We start from the raw sequence: 23,710 nt of genomic DNA, 5'->3' as shown, positions 1-23,710 counted from the left end.
AAATGGCTTGTACATAGGACTGGTCTTTATAATTGAAAAATTAAAATTAGAGTAACAAATGACGAGAATAAAATAAGAAATGGAACACAAAAACAATCGTATCGATAATTAGTGATGGGAATTTTATCCTCAAACTGTATTTTGTAAATTCCGTAGATTCAAATAGAAAATTTTTATTCTTGTGTTATTGTGTGGAATTAACCTTCCATTGGCCAACATGGACGATATCATCCACCCTGACTTTCACACCAACCAGTGTCTAGAAAATTTTTCATTGTTTAACCATTTCTGCTAATTAACAAAATGAAAATTTCGTAATGCAAACTATTAGAATATCAATTAGGCTTCAGAAACTCATGACCTGAATCTTTTGTAAATTTTTGAAAAGCCCTAAGTGGGGGGAAAAAAGAGCCCAGGATAAAATCGTTCATGTTAACCGGCAACGTCAGTAAAAAATCACATGGCCGGTGGAGCGTTATTAAATAATACTCTAGTCGAAATTGTAAATTTAAAGTTGCAATTTTTTTATATACTGAATCCAAAATTTCAACCAGATTCTACATTCACTTCGGCCACCATTTCGAATTTATGGTTCACATTAAAAATTGCAATATCAGTTGTTTATGTTATGTCGTGTTTTTTTTTCTTCTCGCAAAATCATTTACGCAGAGCACGATTGTGCAGATTTTAAATGAAAAATTCTAGTTCGGTATTACAGTCGTTAGGGTCGTCGCGAGCGGTTCTGAAACCGCGGTAAACAAAAGACAGCCACGCTCGATTCAAATCGACCAACGAAAATTCTTCCGTGCGAAGATCAGAACAGTTGACAAGCGGCGGTCGTGAGGTACGGATCTGTTCGTCGGAGCGTCGTAATTTCTCTTCGGGCGGTTATATTCGTACCCAAATACGTATTCACGTACTTATAAACGTATATCGAAGTCGATCTGTATGCCTGAAATGTTTGTGAGTGATTAATTCGACGCACTATAACGGTTAATAGAAGTGCGTGAGACTCGTACGTGCGGTTTAAGTAGTTTCTACGAATTGTGCAGTGCATGGTGGTTCTCGTGTTCGTATATCTTATTCGAAACTTTTTTTTACCTATTTACGATGTATATCGATTCATTTTGCGTATCGCGAGTGAAAACAATTGGTGTAATATCTTCGTAAATAATTTACATCTACACGTACGGCAATAATTCTAAAAACTGAAATTCGGGAGATGGTTTTGATACAGTTTTTTTTTTTCTTCTTTCTTTTGTTTCTAGAATTCCGATCCCTGTAAGTTGAATTAATGTTACTTTCTTGTGCTAAAGAAATCTGTTGCGTGCATTATTCGTGGATATAGATTTTCACACGTAGGCGAGATTAGCGCAAGTTTATTGAAGTATTTTTTTTTTTTTGTGATATTTGTGAACACGAAAAAATATTTTGATCATTATTCGCGAGTGTGATTTTTCGTATTGAATAACTTGAATATTTAAAATCTTCATTCCCGCTGTTGAATAATTCATTGTGAAAAAAAAATCAAGTTCAACGACAGGGACTTTGGAATAAGAGCAGATCTACGTACGTGGATGGATTCAGAAAAAACAGATCTTTCGCAGAGTCGTTGGTGAGTTTCATGACTTAATTTTTAAATGAACACATGCTGTAATAATGAGAAAAAAAGAAACGACAAAATACAACGATTATGTGTGAAAATTTGGGGGTTGTAATGATGTTATAAACAATGATTAAAAGCACAGAACGGCAAAAAAAACCTTGCTCATTTATTGACTTCGATTCCTGTGGTTTACATGGTTTTTGTTTGACTAGCAGCCACCGGTGATCGTAAATATAAATTGTTTCCACGAATGAATCGCTTAAATGTTAGCTTTGTGAATTAAAAAGATAAAAGTTTGTATCTTAATATCCTAAGCACATAGTTGAATAAACCACACGATACTAATTGCTGTGGACAAACGTTATAAGATATTCAAATCGCCGATTATGAAAGGAGTCTTAATTTCTACTCGACAATCGTTTCTTAGCTTAACTTAATTGGTAAAACATACCGCGATTTGTTAGGATACCAACTAACACGAATATTTTATGCTCCTCTTAAAACGGATTCAACATCGAATCTGTTTCTAGAATCAATATTGTTTTTCAGTACATTCTTCGTCTCTTCCTTCTGGTGACCTGCTAAAAAATTAATTTTTCTTAAAAATTCAATTACACACCTAGTCAAAATTCACGAACACCTAATTTATTAATCGGTGAATATAATTTTACCCAAATTATCCGGCTATCTTCAACTTGTTGTACGTACCACAGGCGTTGCCTCCTCCTCGCTGCTTGACGGTCCATGACGTTGTGTTGTTCTCCTGGTTTGCTTTTCATTTGATAGTGACTTATCGTGTAATCTTCTGTTGCTCCTCCTATCACGTGTCTGAAAATGAATATGATATTTCTCCCATAAGATTGGTTCCCACTTTGCATGTAAATTTTGCATCATCTGATTTGGACTGTCGATTACAGCAGTTAAGGTTTAATTATTTGGAAGATGAAATCTGATAGATGATGATGACGATGATGATAAACTAATGCGTTGTCGTTACCCATGAGTGGTGACTGGTTGGCCGCTGGTTCTCTGTTATTTCCGATAGAATTCCTGTATTGCTTGAAGCATTTCTGTTTCTATGTTCATTCTCAAATTGTGACCAGTCTTTTGAGACTTTCGGTATTCTGTTCAAGTTCTTAGCAGTGGCTTGTGGTAACGTTGGTTCAGAGAGCGTTGTTTTGTTCTGTGTTGAAGATAAAATCATTCGTAAAGTGTTTCTATATTATCGAAAAGCTAACGATATGCCGATTGAACTTACAGGTGAGATCAATAGCTTTTTCGAAATATTAGAATTTGCCGATGACAAGGTTGTGTCAGGCATACCTGGACTGTAGACTAATTTCTGATCTCTTAGGAAAACTCTTTCACCTTGATAACAAAAGAAATATATTGAAATTAAAACAAGTTGAGAGTCAATTTTAACGTTTACACAGATTATTCTGGATAATTTTCCGAGTTTGGTTTAAAAATTTTCTACCAAAAACATACCGTTCCAATAATCTAGGCGTGGTAGTATACGACGGCCCCGAGAACTCATTCGCAAGCTAAAATTCTCCGAATCACTTTCAGGCAGTTCATCGTTCCCACGACCGCTGTCTGCAATAAAATCAGACGGAAATAAGTCTGTACGCTTACAATGTATGAAGGGTGTAAAAAATTAGCTCATTTTAGATTCGGAACATCAGTACGTTGATATAGATAGTTTCCAATTATTGTATTTCAATTTCTAGTATACAAAAGTGAGGTAATGATTACGGCATATTTACCCACTTTACGACGCTTGCGTAAGGATGCTATTCTCTCCGATCTAGAGGGTGTTCCATTGTTATTTGCACTAGCATTATGCTGATCCAGGTTTATTTTAGTTAACCGAACAGTGCAAGAGTCACCGATTTGTTGGGGTGTCACATTTGGATCGCTAGTATCGAGTGAAAAGTTTTCAGGACCTTTGGGTAATCCATTACCGGATTGAACGTGATCATTGCGTTCATTGTTCACGAGTTCGAAATTTTCAATAGGCGTTTCTTTATGATGATCGTGTTTGCTCGAGTCGTGTGTTCTATCTATATTAACTGCAGTAGTCTTTTGACAAGGCCCAATATAAGAATCAATAATCGAAATATCGGAATCAACCTCACCAGATATACCTTTACTTTTATTGACTATTTTTTCATTAGGTACAGCCGAACGTTTTGGTCCTAAGACTCTTCTAAAAGCTTTGTTACCTGGATATGAATTATTAACCAAACCAGTTCTTTCATTATTTTGACCCGCCAAATCCGTATCAGAATCCGTAGTGTCAAAGATTAATTTCTCATTGTAACGACTTTTTTTACTTGATTTCCCTGGACTTTCAATTCTAGACATTGTCGGTGTCCCCAGACATGGCGCTGCCCGATTATCTTTGCGTTTCTGGTCATTACCATCATGTTTCGGAGTCGGTGCCTTGGTCAGAGTAGAATCGCTTAGGTTGTTACGCGAGACGCTTTTTTGTGTAATTGAAGAAATTTGGCTTTTCAGTGATTCCGGTGATTTGCAATTGGTACCTTTATTATTTCTCAACCTGGCCGATTCCTGGCACATAAATGTGTTGTTTTTTGGTGGTAACTCTGGTTCAGATTCGCTGGAGCTAGCCAAAGACAAGGAACTGCAACGGGATATCGCCGCCGCTGTTTGTTTTGTATTTTGAAAATTGGAATTGCTTCTATCTCTCGAGACGTTTACCTTTTCTACGTTGCTTTCATTTACAGAAATACCTTTATCGGATGTAGTTTGGTTATTGTCTGTGCATGACATTGTAAACAACTCGTTGATGCAATTGATAGCTTCGATAACTTTTTGAATGTATTCAATGGAACAATTTTTATTCATCAGATTATCGACTATGACATCAATTTTCCATTTTGGAATCATGTTGGCAGATTTTTGTAAGACAGGTTCCTCTTTGGACAATATATTTGTACTTGTCGGTTGATTATTACTTTTCAAAAGGTCGACCAGAGTTTGGCTTGTTTGGTCCACGCAATTTTTACCACTGGTTTGCAATGCCTCTGTCATTTTAGCTCGAACACTAGAACTCTCAATTGCGGCTGACCGAACGAATCCGATATCCACATCTATTTCACTTATTCCAGATTCTGGAGCAGTTTCTATCCGTGGTCTGTTCGTTGTTTTTTTTGTGGCAAGCTCGTTAGATGGGACGGTTGATGATGAAGCTTTAAGTATTGTTTCAGTCTTTGTTGAATTTAAGACTGGTAAATCTGTGATATCGCTTAGTAGATCATCGTCACTATCGGCTATCGGTCTTGGCCATCTAAATCGTTGGCTGCAGCCTGACGCGACATAGCTCTGCCATATTTGTCGGACATTCTCCCAGTCCGTGGGAAAACCGTTGAAAAATTTACCACGAATGTACTCCGGGAGTTCTGTTGGAGGGAAAGAAAGGAAATTTTTTTTAACTTATGGGTCAATCGCAACATACAGTACGCAATAACGAATCCATATATTAATTTGATTAAAATTATTACTAATTAATGACACGTTAAAGATTCCGTCGAAGTTGCTCACCCTCCTTTAAATCGTGTATGTTTCCCAACAGATGATACTTGTGATGCATTACAGAGAGCACTGTCGTTGCATTCAGTCTCTTTTTCACAGCTTTGCTCCGCACGTGTTCTCCGCTGCGTTTAAAATCATATTGTATCAGTCACCCTATTCAAATGGTTTAGAATCATTTAATATCACTTAAGGAAGTTCAACTTGTGTCTCGAGTATCGACGAGTGTTAAAAAAAAATAATCTCGCAATTAATCTGTCTGAATAACGCAGGCTGTCTAAAGAATCGATAAAAAAAAAAAAAAAACAAATATTCTCATACCTTTCCATTTTTCCTTTGATGCATATTTGCCCGTGATCGTTCAATCTGACGATCCAATTCGTGAACACTCTACCATTTCGTTTGGAAGTTTCGTTACTTCTAGTTCCCTCTTTCGGAGATCCACCATTTACCGTCGCGTTATGTTCGGTAGAAGGCGTGTCGCGTCGAATAGAGTTGTCAGAGTTACGGGGACCGCACGAAGCTTTACCGTCGTAGTTGGGTACCGGCGATGTACCCGTAGCGCAATTGAGAGCCTCGTTCGAATTGTGATGGTATTTATTCTGCTTTGCGACTTCCAAAGATTGTTTTTTACGAACATCAATAGCCAGGGATGGCGGTGGCATCATGGCTCTGTCATTATTCATCTTTTGACTATCCAGACTCTGTTCAATTACCGACGAGGTACCGGGTTCGACCGGTCCTTGTGTGTTTAGATTCTTTGACGGAACTTTTCTGAAGTTAATACTCGAAGTTATGACGCTTCCCGTTCTCGACGAGTTGTGCGAAGGACTGCAGTAGCTAACGTCGGACAAAGCGCTGTCTCCTTGAATGCTCGATATTACTGACATCGACGATTGAGGAGACGATAATAGTCGCAGCGAGCTGTTGAGTCCTTTGATTTGGTTAAGTTTTAAACGACGCTGTAACTTTTTCAGCCGCTCGTCATCCTGCAAAGCCTTGAACGACTTTTCCTGAAAATTTCACACAATCAGCCGTTGAGGTTTAGATTTTACACGATTGTCATGAAGTTAAACGCAGATGCCGGTGGGTCTGAATTTTAGGTTAGAATCTTACTCCCGTCCAAAGCTCAATCTATTTGCTCATTGAATCAGAATTCAATTCGTATTTACTCACATTTGCAATTAAATCTATCGTAACTGCGCCGGTTATCGACCTAATGACTTCGAAATCGACGAGGTTTGAACTCGTGAATTTATTTAATGGTTACACGGGTTTACTTCAATTAGTAAATAACGACTTTTACCTGCTCTGCCATTTCCAATCACCATTCGTACAATTTGTATCGAAGCTTTTCTCCCTTATTTATGTACACTCGAAGTAGCTCCTTCTCAACCCTTAGCACCACGAATCTCGATCATCGTATCGTCAGCCGATGTAAATACAAATATACAAACATGTACCAACTGTGTAAACTATTCGTACAACTACGATCTTTATTTGGAAAAATTTTAATGCGGGGAGAAAAAGCTGGGCTGCGCCGTAATTCAGGCAATATGACATACGCTTCCCCCCTTTTACGACAGAATGATCGATAAAAGATTTAAAACGCGAACTGTACAATAATTAACAAAAGATTTACAGTGCGACATTGATGGGAAATTTAACAATCAACGTGCTATCTTATTACTTTTCATCACCGTTAGTCGTGTAAGAAAAGTATTTGTTTTTGTTGGAAAATGACTTCTTGCGATTTACACGAATCTCTACGAATTCGAAGAACAGGTGTTCTTCCAGAAAAATGTTGGTCCGTCGATACGTCCGACTGATTCTAGCGATGATCTCGGAAACGGTTCGATGAAAGATTTTTAAAATTACAGAATTTCACGATCAAATAACGGTCATTAAAAATTGTCATGTGCCGTTTAATTTCAACTTTCAGTTATACCGGAAATAAATGAATTTTTCAATGTCTTACCGACAAACGTATACTTTTTCCTCCTCATTACTTTTTTTTTTTTTTTTTTGTAAATAAACGATTGCGGTTTTTCCCATTTAAAATATTTATAAATCTTAATGTCTTTCAAAACTTTTTCATTTCACTGCCAATTCCGATCAGTCTCAGAGATATTTCACTCGACCGTTTTCGAGATCATTGCGTAAATTTGTCGCTACAGACCGACAGACTCTCATCCGTTTTTCCGGCTTGTCTTTTTTTTTTTCTTTTTTTCTTCCTTCCATTTCGTTTTTATACTGCCTGCTACTCACTGGGTCGTTGTCAATTAATTATAATAATGCGTAAAGTGTTATAATAGAGTTTTATTTATTCATACGGTCGAACGCAGTGTTACGATAAATCTAATAATACAGTTTTATTTATTTATTATTTATTTATTTATTTATTTATTTATTTCTTAAATATGTACGTGAAGGCGAAATAAGATTATATATCTCAAGTTCTGATCGTCCTGAATTATCGGCTTGCTTATATATTAGTAACACAGTATATCATCCTGTAATGTATATAATATAATATAGTAGGTATACGTATACAGATTTCTACCAGAGTATTTAATTTTATTTTTCTTTCCTTTTGTTTTTTTTGTTTTTTTTTGTTTTTTTTATTCTCTTAGTACGAGCTGAACAATTTCAATTTCACCAAAAGTTTTACAATATATATATGTATATTATAAAGAATTATTACTGCTTTTATTATTATTATTATTATTATTATTGTTATTATTATTATTATTATCATCATCATCATTGTTATTATTATTATTTATTTATTTATTAACGTTATTTTTTTTCTTTTTAAAAGGGTAGCCAAGTTCATTATGACATCACTTACGGGTTTTTTTTTTTAATTATTATTATTTCTTTTTTTTTTTAAAGGGTATATCTATTATATAATTATACAATGTAAATAAACACCAAACAAATATTTATACGTAGGAAGACATTTAGTTTAATAGCGTGATAAAAGTAATGTGAACAGTTCAACAGGGGTGAGTGAAGGGTGGTAAGAGAGCGCAATTAAATATAAAGGGTTTGGCTAGTGTAATTCTTTCACTGCATTTTGCTTGTTTTTTTTTTTTTTTTGCCCTTCTTCTTCTTCACTATACTCACACGAAGTGAAATTGTATGTGCAGAGTCGTGGGTCGTTGATATTATGCGATCGAGTAGACTCGGGCAGAGAGAGCATCAGTTAATAGTTGAATTGTAACGAAATTATGAAAGTATGTTCAAAGAAAGTTGAAATTTGAAAGATATAATTATTCGTACGCGTGAACCTCGAAACTATATTTAAAACACACAATTATATGTAATACTTGCTATAGATTTTTCATATTATGTATACACATTGTATAGACGATTATATTATACATATAATTATGCATACAATATGTATATGTACATATTTATTTATAGTAATATAATATGCATAATAGTAACATTATATTTGATCCAAACAATGTCGAGTTAATTAACTTAATACTTATTTATTTATCTTTTCATTTATTCAATTTTTTTTTTCTCTCTTATAATCCCTCTTTACAATCACAAGAGTAACTAGTTAGTTATATATATATATATATGTATATATATACATATATATAACAAACATCGTGTTCATTCGCATTTGTATTTAAATATTATATTTTGAAAAATAGAAGTTACGATTTCGAGAGTTTCAATCAAGTTTTTTTTTTTTTCTCTTTTCTTTTCTTTTCTTTTTTTTTTTTTATCTTTTAATCTAAACAATTTAAATATTATATGTAAAAACATTAAGTTTCATACGCATGTATATGTATTAGGAATTTGAGAATGTGTCTATAAGGAGTTATACGTTATCCGTCCTCCGTACAGGCTCTAATAGAATGTTATTTTATTTTGTTTATTTATTTATTTTTTTTTTTGTCGTTTTCTCCGCTTCCTTTTTCTCCCAATTATTATACTGTTTTGCTTTACTTTTTTTTTTTTTTTTTTGCCTGTCGTCACTATTAGGTTCAATAAATATCATACGCATATCGTACTCGTTCATATAACAGACCGATAGTAAATTTTTTTTTTTCTTTTTTTTTTTTTATGGTATTATATGTATAACAAGGTTAGCGTGGGAATTGAGCTCGTATTTTTTAACAGAGTGAGTCGAAAACTTGGATTATACGAATAGATCATGTACGCAGGGGTCGTATATTTATTTACGTATGTATTTACATACGAGGTTTAATTAAACGAAAATTTTAATTTTTTTTTTTTTTTTCAATCAAAAACGAGTTCCCTACGCATACGGGCATTTATGTAGATTATTACATACGTGAATCGTGTGTAGAAAGAATCGGGTACATATATATGTATATATATATGTATATAAAGATTTTTTCAAGACGTCGGCTTAAAGCACGATAATTATATCGTATCGTGCATAGAGTATATTGTTATGAAGTAGGTGCCTACAATGAAAGTTGTAAGAGGTGGTATTACATGTATTGTAAGATCACGTACGCGCAGTAACAGCATTTGCCAAACAAGAAGACTTGGAAGACTTGAGACTTTTGAGATGTGTGTTATATAAGAATAGAGATTTTGAATGAGAATATAATATACGGTTCTTTTTTTTTTTTTGTTTTTTTTTTTTTGTTCTTTTTGTTTTTTTTTTTTTTGGCGGTGCACGTTTTTGACAATACGGGTGTATTTATTTTATCTTAATCAATGAAAACCGATTATAAGTCGTTATATACGGTGTAATTAACCCTTTCAGTCACACATTATTGTGCTGAGTCAACTTTAATAACCATATAGTATATTTGTATGATTTTTGGGATCGCTGATCGCGAATCTGAAATTAGATTTAAAAAATTGAAGATGGTGGATTCAATATGGCGGAAGAGAATTTCAAATTCAATCATATCCGGTCAAAAAATTCTATGCCCGGGTTTTCGGGGTCGCTGATTAAATTCAAATCCATGCTGAATTTTCAAAATCTAACTTCAGATCGGCGATCAGTGACCCCAAAAACCCCCGGACAGAGTTTTATCTCCGGATCCGATCGAGTTTGAAATTTTTGTCCGCCATATTGGATCGGCCGCGTTGAATTTTTTAAATACCATTTCGGATTCTTAATCAGCGATCCCAAAAACTCACAATTTTTGTAAAGCATTTATACGTGTGGATGGGTAACTTACCCCGGAAATGAATCATTCCTTCAATTTTCACGATTTTTTTTCAATCAATTTGTTTCCAACAACAATAATTTACATTAAATCGCAATTATTAATCTCGAGTATTGAAAACCTGTTGGTATACCATCGGAAATAGCAAATAAAAAACCGAAAAAAAAAGTGGTGACAATACTTGTCACTATGACTCAAAGGGTTAGCCGGTGTTTTATAAATTACGTAATTAATACCTTCAACGCGGGTAGAGATTTTTTTTCCATTTTTTTTTTTTTTTTTAATTTTTTCATATTTTTATTTAATTTTTTTTTTTTTTTTTTTTGTTTTTCGCAGCTAATCGTAAAGTTGTAACGTGACGATATAATCTACGTTAATTCGAAAATACGTCACCGGTGTCACCGGTTTTGGCAAACGGGGTAAAATTCGGGATGCGTTTGTTCGGTGTGTCATTGTGAGTATTATTTATACATCTATTCGTGGATCATTGGATCATTGCCGCACTCACGAAGGGATGGATGTATTGTATTGCCACTGAACCGATTGACTCTTAATTAATTACATACGCAATGTCCCTTTAATCCTATTGTATTATACGTATACACATACGTATATACACGCACACTCATATATATATATATATGTGTGTAGGTATATATTCATATCTGCATAAACATTGTACACAATTATATATTAACGGTACGTGATATGTTCAAGGTAAACACAAGCTATGTTTGGTGGTAGAATACTTGATTTTTTTTTGTTTTCGTTTTGTTTTTGTTTTTTTTTTTCACAGGGGAGTTTGGGGCAAGTTATGGGCGATATTATTAAAACGAGATTATTATTTAAGTAATATTTATAGTGCGATATATCATAGAATTAGGATACTTTCAAATGATTCTTATTTTATTCACAATTCGTACGCCAAATTTTGAGTGTAACGCGAAAGGAATGTACGTTGAACTTTGTTAATGGTGAAACGGTTAATTTGTGAGTTTTTTTTTTTTTTTTTTAACTCCATTACCAAGTTCCGCAAGCTTCTTTATAAAGGGGTGGAAATTTAAAGGAGGGGGTCTAAAATCATACCTATTTTTATGAGTCTTTTTTTTTCTTTTTTTTTTTTTTTTAAAAGAAAGTGGAAAGCACTTGGGGCAATTTGAGTTTGAGGCCTTTATTATTTGTAGTTTGAGGAAAGTTTAAAAATTTTTTCACCGAAATTAATAAGAAAATGATTCCATAGCGCAATGTGAGTGAACGAGCACGTTTTCAATCCGGTGGCGCAGATTTCTCGGTCAATTTTTATCCGATCGACTTGAAATTTTCACACCATCTTTAAGAACATGTCGATCGATTCGAGCTCGTGGCTAGATTTTCGAATTTTAATCCCAGATTATTTTTTATACAAATTTGTTTTCGACAATCTTTCGGTCGAGAAATGGATTTTTTTTTTATTCGTTATCGTATATATTTGATGAAAAAAAATTTGTCCTACATTCGGGCCACGAGATCGAACCCGAAAAGGTGTTTTTGACACAAGAAAATTTTTCCATCTCCTACAAGTTGGACGGTGATGTCAGGAGATGAGCCAAAGCAAACGCCCTCGAGTTATTTTGTTATTAATTTCGGTGAAAAAATTCGAAAATTTTCTTGAAACCCTGAATAATAAAGCCCTTAAACTCAAACCTCCCACCACCTCCCTTAAGGCGAGAAAAATTTAGGTCGCTATTGATTACCCCGTTTCGCATCCGCGAATTTGACGTTTTTTTTTTTTTTTTTTTTTCACGAATTCAAATTTTTCTCAAGTAGATGTCGACAAAGATGATCGATGACGATGATGTAGATTTATTTTATGGGGCTGTGACGATTGATCCTTGGAACGCATCGTCCGTAAATTTAATGAACATGTTGCCACACTTGTTCCATTCTCCCCCATTTACACTTATAACAATGTTTCAATATTGTTTTATTAATTCTATTATTGATTTTCTCGCGCGGTTTAGGAAAAATCAGTCACGATACAGACTGATTTAATTATACACGATAATATACGAGATCAGGAATTAATACATACCTCTGACGTATAATGCACAATGCATTTTATGTTACGTTATGTAATGTTTGTGAAAAGACTATACACTATATATGCATACAGTATAATGTAGTAGATATAATATCATTTTCTTTGTATATCGTATAGTATATATATATATATACATGTTTAATATATATATATATATATATATATATAACTTTGTTCCTTCAAATTCTCATAGGTATAGTAGAATTATACAAGTTCCGAGATGAATAATTCAATAGGAAGAAAAACGTATTAATTTATACTTTCTATCACTGCTCCTTCTACCTATACTGGATGTATACCACATTATAATAGTGAAATTCATAATAATACAATATACGGTGAATAGATTCAACTGTTTTTGTTGGGGTTTTTTTTTTTTTTTTTTTTGTTTTCCTTCGTATTGGTTTTTTTTTTTTTTCCTTTGTTTTTGCTCCGTCATTCTCGTTATATCAAATAATTACTGCTGTCTGCACCGGATAATAATAATAAATATTAAATATATCATTTTCTTCACTAATACGCTTATTTTATTACCTATTAATTGCTAATAAACTTCTACCACGCGAACTACATACCTACCATAAGTGTATACGTATAATATTAATAACAACAACAAGAACAATAATAATAATGATAATGGTAATGATAATAATAATAATAACAACAATAATAAAAACAACACGATACAAGTGCGCGTAAAGAAAACGGTCATCTATACATACAATAATTCATTTTTAACGAATCAATCAAACAATTTGTAACATCAACGATGGTCAATAGAGAAGATCGCAACATATATATATATATATATATATATATATATATGTGTGTGTGTAGTTTTAATTCAAAGATAAAAGAGAAGAAAAATAAAAATGAAAGAAACGGAAGAATCAAAAAGGAAAAAAAAAAAAAAAAGCAAGAAAGAAAAATGGGGGGCGACGAACTCGTACAGTAATATCTTTGTATACGTATACCCATACCAATGACGGTTCAATACGCAATTCTGGAAGGCAATGGTATATATAGGTATATATAGGTATATATATATATATATATATAATAACCCGTATGGTATAATAACTATACTGATGAGGTAAATGCATACGTATAGTAGGCATGTGTACATACAATAATCTAAATCGGAGGCGTCTCTCCGTTTTGGTGTTGCTAATGTAACGATCAATAATATAATAGTGGCAAATAATTGTAATAGTAACAACAACAACAACAACAACAATAGTAATAATAATAATAATAATAATAATAATAATAATAATAATAATAATAATAATAATAATAATAGTAATAATAAGAACAACGATAATGGTAATGAGAATATAACCCAATGCACGAGACTCGCGTAAATGCGTGTTATTGTTATACGTATTATGCACTATAGTAGACTTGTATATATTATGTATAATAAGTGTTGTTGTACATGTAGGTATAGGTATTTTACAATTGGAATTAAATTGGCAATCGACGATCGACGGTTCGTACTATACGAACCTGTTGGCAGACACAATGCAAAGACTGCACTTCGTTGCGTCTATAGAGTTGTATTTTATGTGTGTGTGTATACACACACGCACACACAGACGCACACGCATACGTGTATATATATATAGGTGTAGGTAAATACCTCCAAATGGATACAGAATCGAATAAGAGGATGATTAAATGTGCTGGACGAACTCGGGATTTAGGAAAGAGAAGCCCATGAATTCTGTTTGATCCAAGTTCATCATGAACAATTTGTCGGTCGGCGTGAGGTCCGTTTTTTCCGATGTAAATTGCTTGTCGAAGTTGCTCACGTCCTTCCTGTGTTTCTGATAAAGCAGACGAAACGAGTGATGAGTTTATGCGAACAACGACACGCGTGCAGCGTGTGTGTTAGCAATTGGGTACGGTTGTTACTGACAAACGAGGCTGGAGTTTGAAACGTTAATTTATCGAAATGTTGAAGCGAAAGTTACTATTTCTGCATCTTTACAATACCTGGGTATGTTGAATTTACAAAATGTGAATTTGTCGATGATGTGTTATTAACGGTTTACTAAATTTCAAGTAGTACAAAAAGTCCAAAATCGCATCGTTAGAACAACGTTGCAAACTTCTGCTTACTATTTTTGGTTTGAACGGTGGTTGAACCTCTCGATTTTCGATTCTGTCCCAGTCTATGCGGCGGAAGAAAGCGTGATTTCGCACGTCCTCTTCACCCCGTAATCCGCAACCCAATCTCTTGTTAGGATTCTTCGTGAGAAACTGAAAAAGGAAGGCCGTGCCGCGTAATAAGTAATATTATCCAATGTACAAGAATTTTCGATGCCGCATCCCCCCCCAAATCAACTTCCAATAATTGAAAAACAATCGCCTAATTTTTTTTTTTCAAATTTTTACCTCAACTCCAAGATAATCCGGCATTGTAATCAAAGTTTCTTACGGAAAGTCACGTGGGAAAAAAACTTTTTTTTCTCGGTATATATTTTGTTGTAGCAGTAACGATGTTAAAAAAAAAAAATATGCAACTGCGAGGTTTTAGTGGACATTAGTGCTAGTATCTTTTTTTTTTCAGATTATATTTTTCTTCAAATTCGTGTTAAATTCGAAACGAATATATAGAATTAGTAAGCCGAACGATTCAGGTTTTCGGTAACTTGCTGGAACTGGGGAAAAAATGTTAGGTTTTAGGTTCTGTAAAAACTTGGAAATGTTATGGAATTGTTTTTTTTTTTTTTTTCTTCTTGTTTTACTTGTTCTTTTCCAAAAATTTTCGGCCACCCCGAAAATGCGAACGACACGCGTAACGTATCGTCTCATCGCGCTTTTTGTTAAAACATCCATCGAACGCCTCTCACCCCTTTGCATGCCTCTTTCGCCTCCTTCGAAAGACTCTTTGGGTAGCTGACGTTGTGATCGGTTATCGCGGCGAATAATTCCTCCTCGTCTTCGCCGTCGAACGGAGGCTGTCCAACAAGCATCTCGTACAATAGAACGCCGTACGCCCACCAATCCACGGATTTTCCATACGGTTGATAGAGTATGATCTGTACGTTGGGGTGTAAAAAATTCAGACGTTGCATCAAAAATTATAAAAACCATCGCGCGATATATCTTGGTTGTCGGTAAGTCGTTTAAAAAAAGTGTAGTCAACACCCTGGTGAAAATAGTTTATACGCTTGACTACGAATTTTTATTTTACGATTAAGTATCCCTGGTGAAAATGATTTTTTGCAATTTTTTTTTTTTACCAAATTTTTAGAGAAATTTGGACATTTCGTAAAATTTTTTGCTTTCAAGAAAATTGTTTTCGTACAAAATTGTAAATATGCATAGTATGCATATTTTTATCAGCAAAAAAAAAAAATGTACAAGATACTAGAATTTTTTTAAAAAGAAAATCATAGAAGATTGTATATTTTTTATAATTTTTCGTAAAAATTTGTAATTTTCTGTGCAAAATACTACGATTATCGACCATTTTTCACAACGTTGTAAGCTTTTTTACGATTTTCGAATATTTCCTACAACTGTTTCAACGAACTGCTCCACTTGGTTGCAATTTTGCGTATAAATTACATCCACCGGGGTATGTGGTTCAAGGCTTCTAACCTCCGGCGCAATGTAGTCGGGTGTACCACAAAAAGTCTTGGTCGTCTTGTCCCCGGTTATTCCCTCCTTGCACATACCGAAGTCGGCAATTTTAATGTGACCGTCCTGGTCCAGCAGAACGTTGTCAAGTTTCAGATCTCTGTAAACGATTCCTCTCGCGTGGAGGTAAAACAGACCAATCGCGATCTCGGACGCGTAGAATCTGTGGATTATTTGTTTCGACGATCATTCGGGATAAATTTTAACTAACAAAACAGTTAACGCAGTTGTAGGTACACTGTAAAAAATTTGCGGTGTTAAAATTGACCGATAGTTGTTCCCGGTGTGGACAACTATTCAACACCTTTCTTCAACTATTTAACAATGTTAGATTTACGGGAAAAAAATATTCTACAAAAGTCCACACCGCATTTTTTTTTTTAAAGTGTACCGCGACTATCTGGTTGCTTACACGGCCACTGGTTCTTTGAACTTTCCACACTGCTGAATTTGAAACATGAGATCACCACCGTTCACGTATTCCATGACGAAGTATAATCGGTCCTGTTATATTTCAAAAAGTTTGAATACTTATTGTGTCCGTTACATCTAAGCACATAACAATGGGTGGTGCAATATTGGGCGTATTTGTAACAAACCGAACCATCGTCTGAAAGCATGAGTGAAGCTGAACGAGAAACGGTGGTTTGCTGGATAGTGCCAGGACTCGCTTCTCGACCATCGTACACTCAACGTCGTCGTCCTGAATGATGATGTCCTTTTTCAATATCTTTATGGCGTACAGCTCGTCGGTCCCTTTTCTTTCCGCCAGCATTACCTGTAACATATTAGAAGAGATACGGAAACGGCGATGAATCGTCGTTATTTAATCATTCGATAGTCGAAAGGTTTTGGATTACTTATTCTTCTTTTCTTACCTTTCCAAAACTACCTTTGCCGAGGACCATAAGGAAGTTGAAATCTGTCGCTCGTATCACGTCGCTCTTTCCCATGTTGTGAGGCACATCCTTGTCCTGTGTCATTGGTGTCTTTTTGGTGACGGATGTCTTCTGAAAGCAACGCGAGAGGCGATTTTAAACACTGTAAAATTACACGTTTCTCCATTTCTTTTTTTTTTTTTTTTTTTTTTTATAACGCGCGAATTAATTATGGGAAAATTGATCCAACCCGCATTTTGGTCTTCAGCTCGGCAAGGTCAACGCCTTCCTCCGGTACCGGGACGTTGTAAAATTCGCCCTCCTCCTGGGTCAGGAGTTTGAACCATCCGGAGGCGGGTGCCTTGATTATCTCCGATATTCCGAAGGATAGAGAGCCCATAAAATCGTTGCGTGAAGTACGATCCCAATCCCATATTTCTAATAGAAGTCTACGGTCCTTGTCTTCCGGTCTTAGCTCACTGTAATATCATCTGACTGTGAAAATTTTGATCAAACTTGATCATCTCCATACTTATAAATGGGTTAGAAAAGAGCAGTGAGTAGAGTAGTGTGGAGATTTCTCCGTACAGATCCCGATATCGACATTTGACCGACATTTTACCCGCTTCACAGCTCAGACACAAACCCTTTTTTATCGATCGTCGGTAAAATGTCGGTATCGGGATCTGCACGGAGAACTCTCCGTATAACTATACCGGGGTGGTTGAGAAAAAAAAAATAGATGAATAAAAAATTCTCTGCATCGCGCGTACAAGTTTTGAACATTAACATCGTATCGTTTGAACAAGATAAAACACCGCCGAGCACTGATGCGTGAGGTTTCTTCCGGCGGTGCCGCGGGTGAAACCTTGATAAACAATAGCATATAACAACCTCTAAAATCATCGCGGTTGATTAATTCCATTGTCTTTAATATAACCGGATGACTGCCTCTGACAATGAGCCAAAGTGAAATGCCCGATAATATGCCGACTAGTGCGGAACGACGAGAGGTGAAAATTAGAAAATTATCGGAACTGGGTCAAGTGCCAATATCTGTATAGACGTGTTAATAAATCCGCACATGCATGTGTTTTGCATGTACGTACGTACGTGACTCGGTGTTCGCACACATCTCAGGCACAAACGGGTGTTTCCTATGTGGTAAAGTGTATACGTGTTAACACATTCACCCACCGGGGTAATTGGATCAGAGAAGACAGTCAACATAATGGCTGTATAACATATGACCTGTATAATAGCTCTACTGTACAGCCTAGATAATCTGATAATGCATTTATTCCGGAGGCATCGTTGTTATGCTTTACGTTTGGGTAAGATGCGGGCAAAATTGGCCCCTTGTACTATGAAATATTGGATTGAATAAAAAATTTCGATCACGTTTGTCCCTTGAGCTTTGATTCGAGTAGATATATCGATTCGAAAGAGAAGGTTGACCATCAAAATGGTTATTCGATCGATATTTAGATGGGAGAAGACTACGTAATCCGTTTTATTTCATACTTGGTCAATGGCAGAGAAGTTATTTTTTGAAGATCAATTGTCGTTAAGATTATATCTGAAACACTTGTCATTCTTATTATTCACTGATTCGACGTTATAATACCTCGAAGTTCATTTAAATCTGATTCGGTGCTAAGGCGAAGATGAAGATGAGAATAAAAATTGAAACCGCAAACGACGAACAAGTGTTTTAAAAAAAAGTTACTTATAGATGTAGGTATATTTTAAATTTATAAGCTACTCACAAAGTTAGCGTTTCGTTCCATTCAGGATTGAGCGAAGATTTGATTGTCTTAGTTTTCTTCTTTACGTTGTCTGAGTCGGGAATTAGTTTCAATTTCACGTAAGGATCCGACAGCCCGTTTGGATCCATCGGGATTAGGTTTCTCCCCTGTTTTACTGTGAATAAACAAAACCAACGAACAAGTTGAACAAATAACTGCGCAATATTACGTTTACATCAATGTTATCCAAGACTTCTCGATCTTTTTAAATTTCGGTCTTGGTGAGAGAGAGAGAGAGGGAGAGAGAGGGAGAGAGAGAGAGCTGAGCCGAATTCGTAGGCTCGTTGAGAAGTAAATTTCAAAGGAAACCAACAAAATATCATAAGTACCGTGTAATTCGTCAGACGGTAATTGAATAGGTATAAATAAGCAGATATACATTGGGTGTATACATATAAGTATAACGTAAATATGTACTATGTTACGTTTGTAAATTCATTTTTCGTACATATTATTCAAATATTTGACCAAGAATAATACGCAGAGATCTTCGACGTTGAAACGAATTTTCATTTCAAAAATCATTTTTGGAGTCGCTGATTCCGAATCTCAAATCAGATTTCATAAATGCAAGATGGCGGATCCAATACGGCAGCCGTAAATTTTAAATTTGATCGAATCTGGTCAAAAAAAATTCTATGCAGGGGTTTTCGGGGTCGCTGATTGGATTCGCCGTACTGAATTTTCAGAATCCGATTTCGCATTTGTAATCAGCGACCCCAAAAACCCCTGGACAGAGTTTTACCTCCGGATGCGATCGAGTTTAAAATTTTCGTCCGACATATTGAATCGGCCATTTTGAATTATTAAAATCCGATTTCAGATTCGTAATCAGCGATCCCAAGAATTTATAATCTATATAAAACGTGCACACGCGTAGAGGGGTAACTTTCTCGGAAATGTGAATCTTTCCTTCAATTTTCACGATTTTTTTCAATCAATTTGTTTCTAACAACAATTCACGTTACGTCGCAATAATTACTCTCAAGAATTGAAAATCTATTGGTATACTGTCAGAAGCAGCAAAAAATATCGCAAAAAAAAAAAATATGTTCTCATAGTTATCTAAATATACTCAAAGGGTTAACGCGAAGTACTGCGTAATAATACAAGATTAAAAAAAGAAAAGAAAAGAAAAAGAAAGTGAAAACACGCATGATAGGCAGACACGCGATCGATCCACGGAATGAAATGCTTGCGGTTCTTTCATAATACGTGTATAGTTGGGTATACGGTAATACATTCCATATTTCATTATATTCGTCTTACAAAACCTAAATTAAGGCTAACCGTTCGACGTCAAAGGAAGGACCTCGTGACTCGACTCGACTCGACTCGGCATCGTTAGAAATAATCCACCATGCATAAAAAACAAAGCAATCCCGGGTTCATTATATTACTCTGTGTGCACGTTGACAAATTTTTACCAAGCATTTTAGGGTGAGCTCGTCTCGAGTCTCTTGTCATATTAATAATATACCGATTAAATATCTCCCCTCAACGAGACTCCCGCGGATCGTCGGACTTGTATTAATTATGTAACCTGTTGTTGTAAGTATGTACGACGAGAGGAAGAGATTGAAAAAGTTCACCCTCCGCGTAACGTGTGTAAAAAAAATAAATAAAAAATTATATTTCTCGTTAAGAACACGCTTGGTAGTTTTTTTTTTTTTTTTTTTTTTTATAATTTTTTTATTTTCGTAATACCAACCTTCGACGGTGAGTTTGTTGCCGATACAGGTGATGTGGAGCTGAATTCTACCTCGGCGCTCGGTGTGATCGCAACCGCAGAGATTCGGTACGCTCTCCTCGCATCGTTTGTGCACGTTCATGTCACATGCTGCGTATATTTATATAGAATAAGAGAGAAAAGAAGAGACAATATTTTAATGCTTCGAACGAGTTTCTGCGACAATCGGTTGTTTTTTTGTCTTTTTTTTTTTTTTTATATCTTTAGAAACAAACGTACGTACGAAGAAATTCTTCTCGTTATGCGGATCGATAGTTTTCGATCAAAGATCAATGATTCGTGTCGCATTCGGCGAATAGATTGTAGGGACTGAGAATAAAGAAATTTTCGAAAAGTTGAGAAAGATGGACGAGAGGAAAAATACAAAAAAAAAAAAAAAAGTCACGTCGTTGCGGAGAAAGTCTTTCGGAAGAGAGAAATTTGGGGGGGGGGGTCTGATAATAGGGATAATATTCTTTTTTTTTTTTATAATTTTGAGAAATAAAGATCTGAAAATGACTTACAGGGAAAATTAAGCTTCGGTGGTAAACAAAGGAGACTATACATGTAACTACAGTAATTATCTGTCATTTCGTGGCGGGATATGAAACACAATTATCGTTAAAAATGTTTACTTGACCTTTGACACTTGGAAATACAGTGTCCGAGGTATAACTACATATATTATGTATAATATTTTGCGTGACGTGTAAAGGATGAGGTATGGAAAAAAAAAAAGACGAAGAGGAGGTCTGATATTTTACATGGATTTAAATTCCGCACCATGACTGGCGTGTAAATTTGTGACGTATAGTAATTACGAATTCTATGGAGCACGAATTTAGCACAAATACGCGTTAAAATAATATTCCGAGTACTCGAAAGTGATTTTTAGCGCATAATGATCGGTATTTCAATCGGCAATTGAAAAATCCTATTCTCTTTCTTCGGCAGCTGCAGCGGCGTGGGAAATGATCAGTTTTTAGAATAGCGGTACCATGTTTATACACAGAGGGAAAGGAGTATTCGAATTAAGTGATATTCGTTTCATTCAATTAAATGTTACAGTCAAATGTGGGGCGAACGCCGTACTTAATTATTAATTGAAGAAAATTATTTTGTCGTATTAAATACTTGTGACGATTTGATATGGAATTCAAATCGAGCCTTTGGTTTTGAAAAATTGTAGAAAATTAAACAACTACAAATATATATGTATATATCATATGATATGGATGCCGGAGGTATTAGACCGAATTACACTGCAGCTGCATCACGGAAAACGAATGAAAAGAGCAGATCCAGTCCTCTTGCAAAAACAAATATACGACATCCGGTCAACCGGTTGTTTTCTACTATTACACAATTATATGCAGATATTCCTCGGAACTTTTCCACCACTGGCCAAAAAGTTACAGCGATATATTACATGTACAGGGTGTTGAAATTTAATAAACGCGTTACGTTTTCAGCCGACCTAATTGTTTGATGGAAAAATGCGTCCTACGGCGGAAACGTGAGGAAATTTTTGATGACGCTGCGGAGGATGGATCGGTAGTTTTTTTTTTTTTCTTTCTTAAACGGAATGATATTTTTGTTTCAACGGGAATATTTTTTATTCGAAAATGTTCAACTTTCTCGGGAAATTTTTTATTTATTTATTTTTTTTTGATACAAAGGTAAGAGTTCCCGAGATACAAAAAATAATCATATTCTGTAAAACACGGGGAGGTGAATTCGTATGGATTGCTTTTTGAATCGCTCCGCACGCGTTAGTAATTCTATTCATCATGTTTCCAACATCTTCGTGTCTTGCAGAGTTTGATTTTTCGTTGTATCTTACGAACTATTCGCTTTACAAGGAAAAAGACTTTCCGACAAGGTTGTACATTTTCAAATAAATAACAATTTAGTTGGAACAAAAATGCGTGATTTCGTTTAAAAAATGAAATAAAAAAAAAAATGGTCCGTCCTCCACAATATCACCAGTTATGACTCTGGACCGCTTGAAAGAAAGTTCTTTACGTGTCCCTCTCTGAAACGTACAGGTTTTGTACGACACATTTTTGAATCGAAAAATTTTTCGTCGACTGAAAAACGTAATCCGTCTTTTTTAAATTGGTACACCATGTACATTGCAATATAGATATATTGTAGATATATCTGGGAACGAATTACCTGCAAAAAGGTCCAACGTGTAAATATATTACTATTGTATTATATTATAATACCTGCAATACGCGTTTACGTATAATTATATATCATGCGAAAGAATAATTATCAACTTGAATAAATAGAAGAAGAGTGAAAAAGGTTGGTTTTTTTTTTTTTTTTTTTTTTTTACATTTCTTTTTCTTTCTATGGTTGCACAATGTAAGAACCGAGCTTACGAATGAAGAATAAAAAAAAGAAACATTACTCTACCTCAAACGCATGCTTCTCTATATTAATACGTAATAATTATGAATTATATGTTTATTTAATTTCATTTCGTTTTCATTTTTATTTTCGATTTTTAGGGAGAATCAACGGACAGTCAAGTTTTATAATAATATACATACATACGTGTACGATAGTGGTAGGTATAATGTTGGATGTATAGTTGAAAGTTGTTTACAAGAAAGTCTTGAAAAGTGTAAAGTAATGCAAAATCAGTACAATACAGGGAAAGGGATAATTTGTATATTTTTAATCACGATCTCGTATTTATGAAGGGGGAGGTTTACAGCTTGGACGGTTTAATATCATTACGATTCTTAAGTTTTTTTTTTTTCTTTGTTTTTTCAAAGTAAATTAAAACACTTGGAGAAATTTGAGTTTTGGGACTTTATTATTCATAGTTTCCAGAATATTTTAGAATTGTTTCATTAAAATTAATAACAAAATGGTGGCAAACAGAGAAGTAGGTATGATTTTAGACAGTCCAAGATGTTCCCACACCTTTAATTTTTAGTTCCAGTACTATTTCGTATGTTTCAGCAGAATGTTAATCATTCTTTGGCCAATCGTAAATCGCGAATTAATTATTATTACTCTCAACACGATATTATTATTTTTATAGATCTTGGGTCTGGATTCTATGAAACTCATTTAATTGCCCAACAAACCGCGCTAACGTTTCCGAAATGTGCCCATAAATGAACAGTTGCCTTTGGTCTCGATTCATTAATAACAGTGAAAGCTCGCCGGACGGTTCGGGTCAAAGTGCACGTCACACGTGTTCACA

The 23,710-nt window shown here is 34.9% G+C and overlaps 2 protein-coding genes across 11 annotated transcripts in view; both read right to left on the bottom strand.

Annotated features, from left to right (window-relative positions):
* Window positions 1–1,736: 1,736 nt before the first annotated feature.
* LOC107224155 lies at window positions 1,737–6,697 on the bottom strand. Of its 5 annotated transcripts, none has more exons than XM_046737346.1 (9): window positions 6,468–6,693; window positions 5,483–6,174; window positions 5,174–5,286; window positions 3,373–5,031; window positions 3,095–3,202; window positions 2,865–2,974; window positions 2,604–2,789; window positions 2,278–2,434; window positions 1,737–2,187 (listed from the first exon to the last, which is right to left on the bottom strand). In XM_046737346.1, exons 1-8 carry the CDS (start codon window positions 6,477–6,479, stop codon window positions 2,297–2,299), a joined length of 3,018 nt encoding a protein of 1,005 aa, XP_046593302.1. In that variant the 5' UTR covers window positions 6,480–6,693; the 3' UTR covers window positions 1,737–2,187; window positions 2,278–2,296. The 5 variants fall into 5 exon arrangements, with proteins under 5 accessions (XP_046593302.1, XP_015519585.2, XP_046593301.1 ...); XM_015664099.2 differs by having other exon boundaries at window positions 2,315–2,434; XM_046737345.1 differs by having other exon boundaries at window positions 1,737–2,184; window positions 2,315–2,434.
* A 2,472-nt stretch (window positions 6,698–9,169) lies between these two features.
* Window positions 9,170–23,710, bottom strand: part of LOC107224170 (protein kinase C, brain isozyme) — a 48,247-nt gene continuing 33,706 nt past the window's right edge. For 5 of the 6 annotated variants that reach the window (XM_046737351.1, XM_046737353.1, XM_046737352.1 and 2 more), the window contains 10 exons: window positions 20,467–20,595; window positions 18,717–18,870; window positions 17,198–17,426; window positions 16,948–17,079; window positions 16,674–16,847; window positions 16,482–16,573; window positions 16,031–16,232; window positions 15,277–15,465; window positions 14,543–14,683; window positions 9,170–14,247 (listed from right to left, as the gene is read on the bottom strand). In XM_046737351.1, coding sequence (XP_046593307.1) covers window positions 14,095–14,247; window positions 14,543–14,683; window positions 15,277–15,465; window positions 16,031–16,232; window positions 16,482–16,573; window positions 16,674–16,847; window positions 16,948–17,079; window positions 17,198–17,426; window positions 18,717–18,870; window positions 20,467–20,595 — 1,595 coding nt within the window. In that variant the 3' untranslated portion in view covers window positions 9,170–14,094. The remainder of the gene's footprint in view (window positions 14,248–14,542; window positions 14,684–15,276; window positions 15,466–16,030; window positions 16,233–16,481; window positions 16,574–16,673; window positions 16,848–16,947; window positions 17,080–17,197; window positions 17,427–18,716; window positions 18,871–20,466; window positions 20,596–23,710) is intronic. The other variant, XM_046737355.1, reaches the window with a different exon arrangement.

The sequence above is a fragment of the Neodiprion lecontei genome, chromosome 4 (genome assembly GCF_021901455.1).
Source record: "Neodiprion lecontei isolate iyNeoLeco1 chromosome 4, iyNeoLeco1.1, whole genome shotgun sequence".
NCBI lineage: Eukaryota > Metazoa > Arthropoda > Insecta > Hymenoptera > Diprionidae > Neodiprion > Neodiprion lecontei.
The sequence above is the reverse complement of the archived record's forward strand: the minus strand, read 5'-3'. Positions and strand labels throughout refer to the sequence as shown.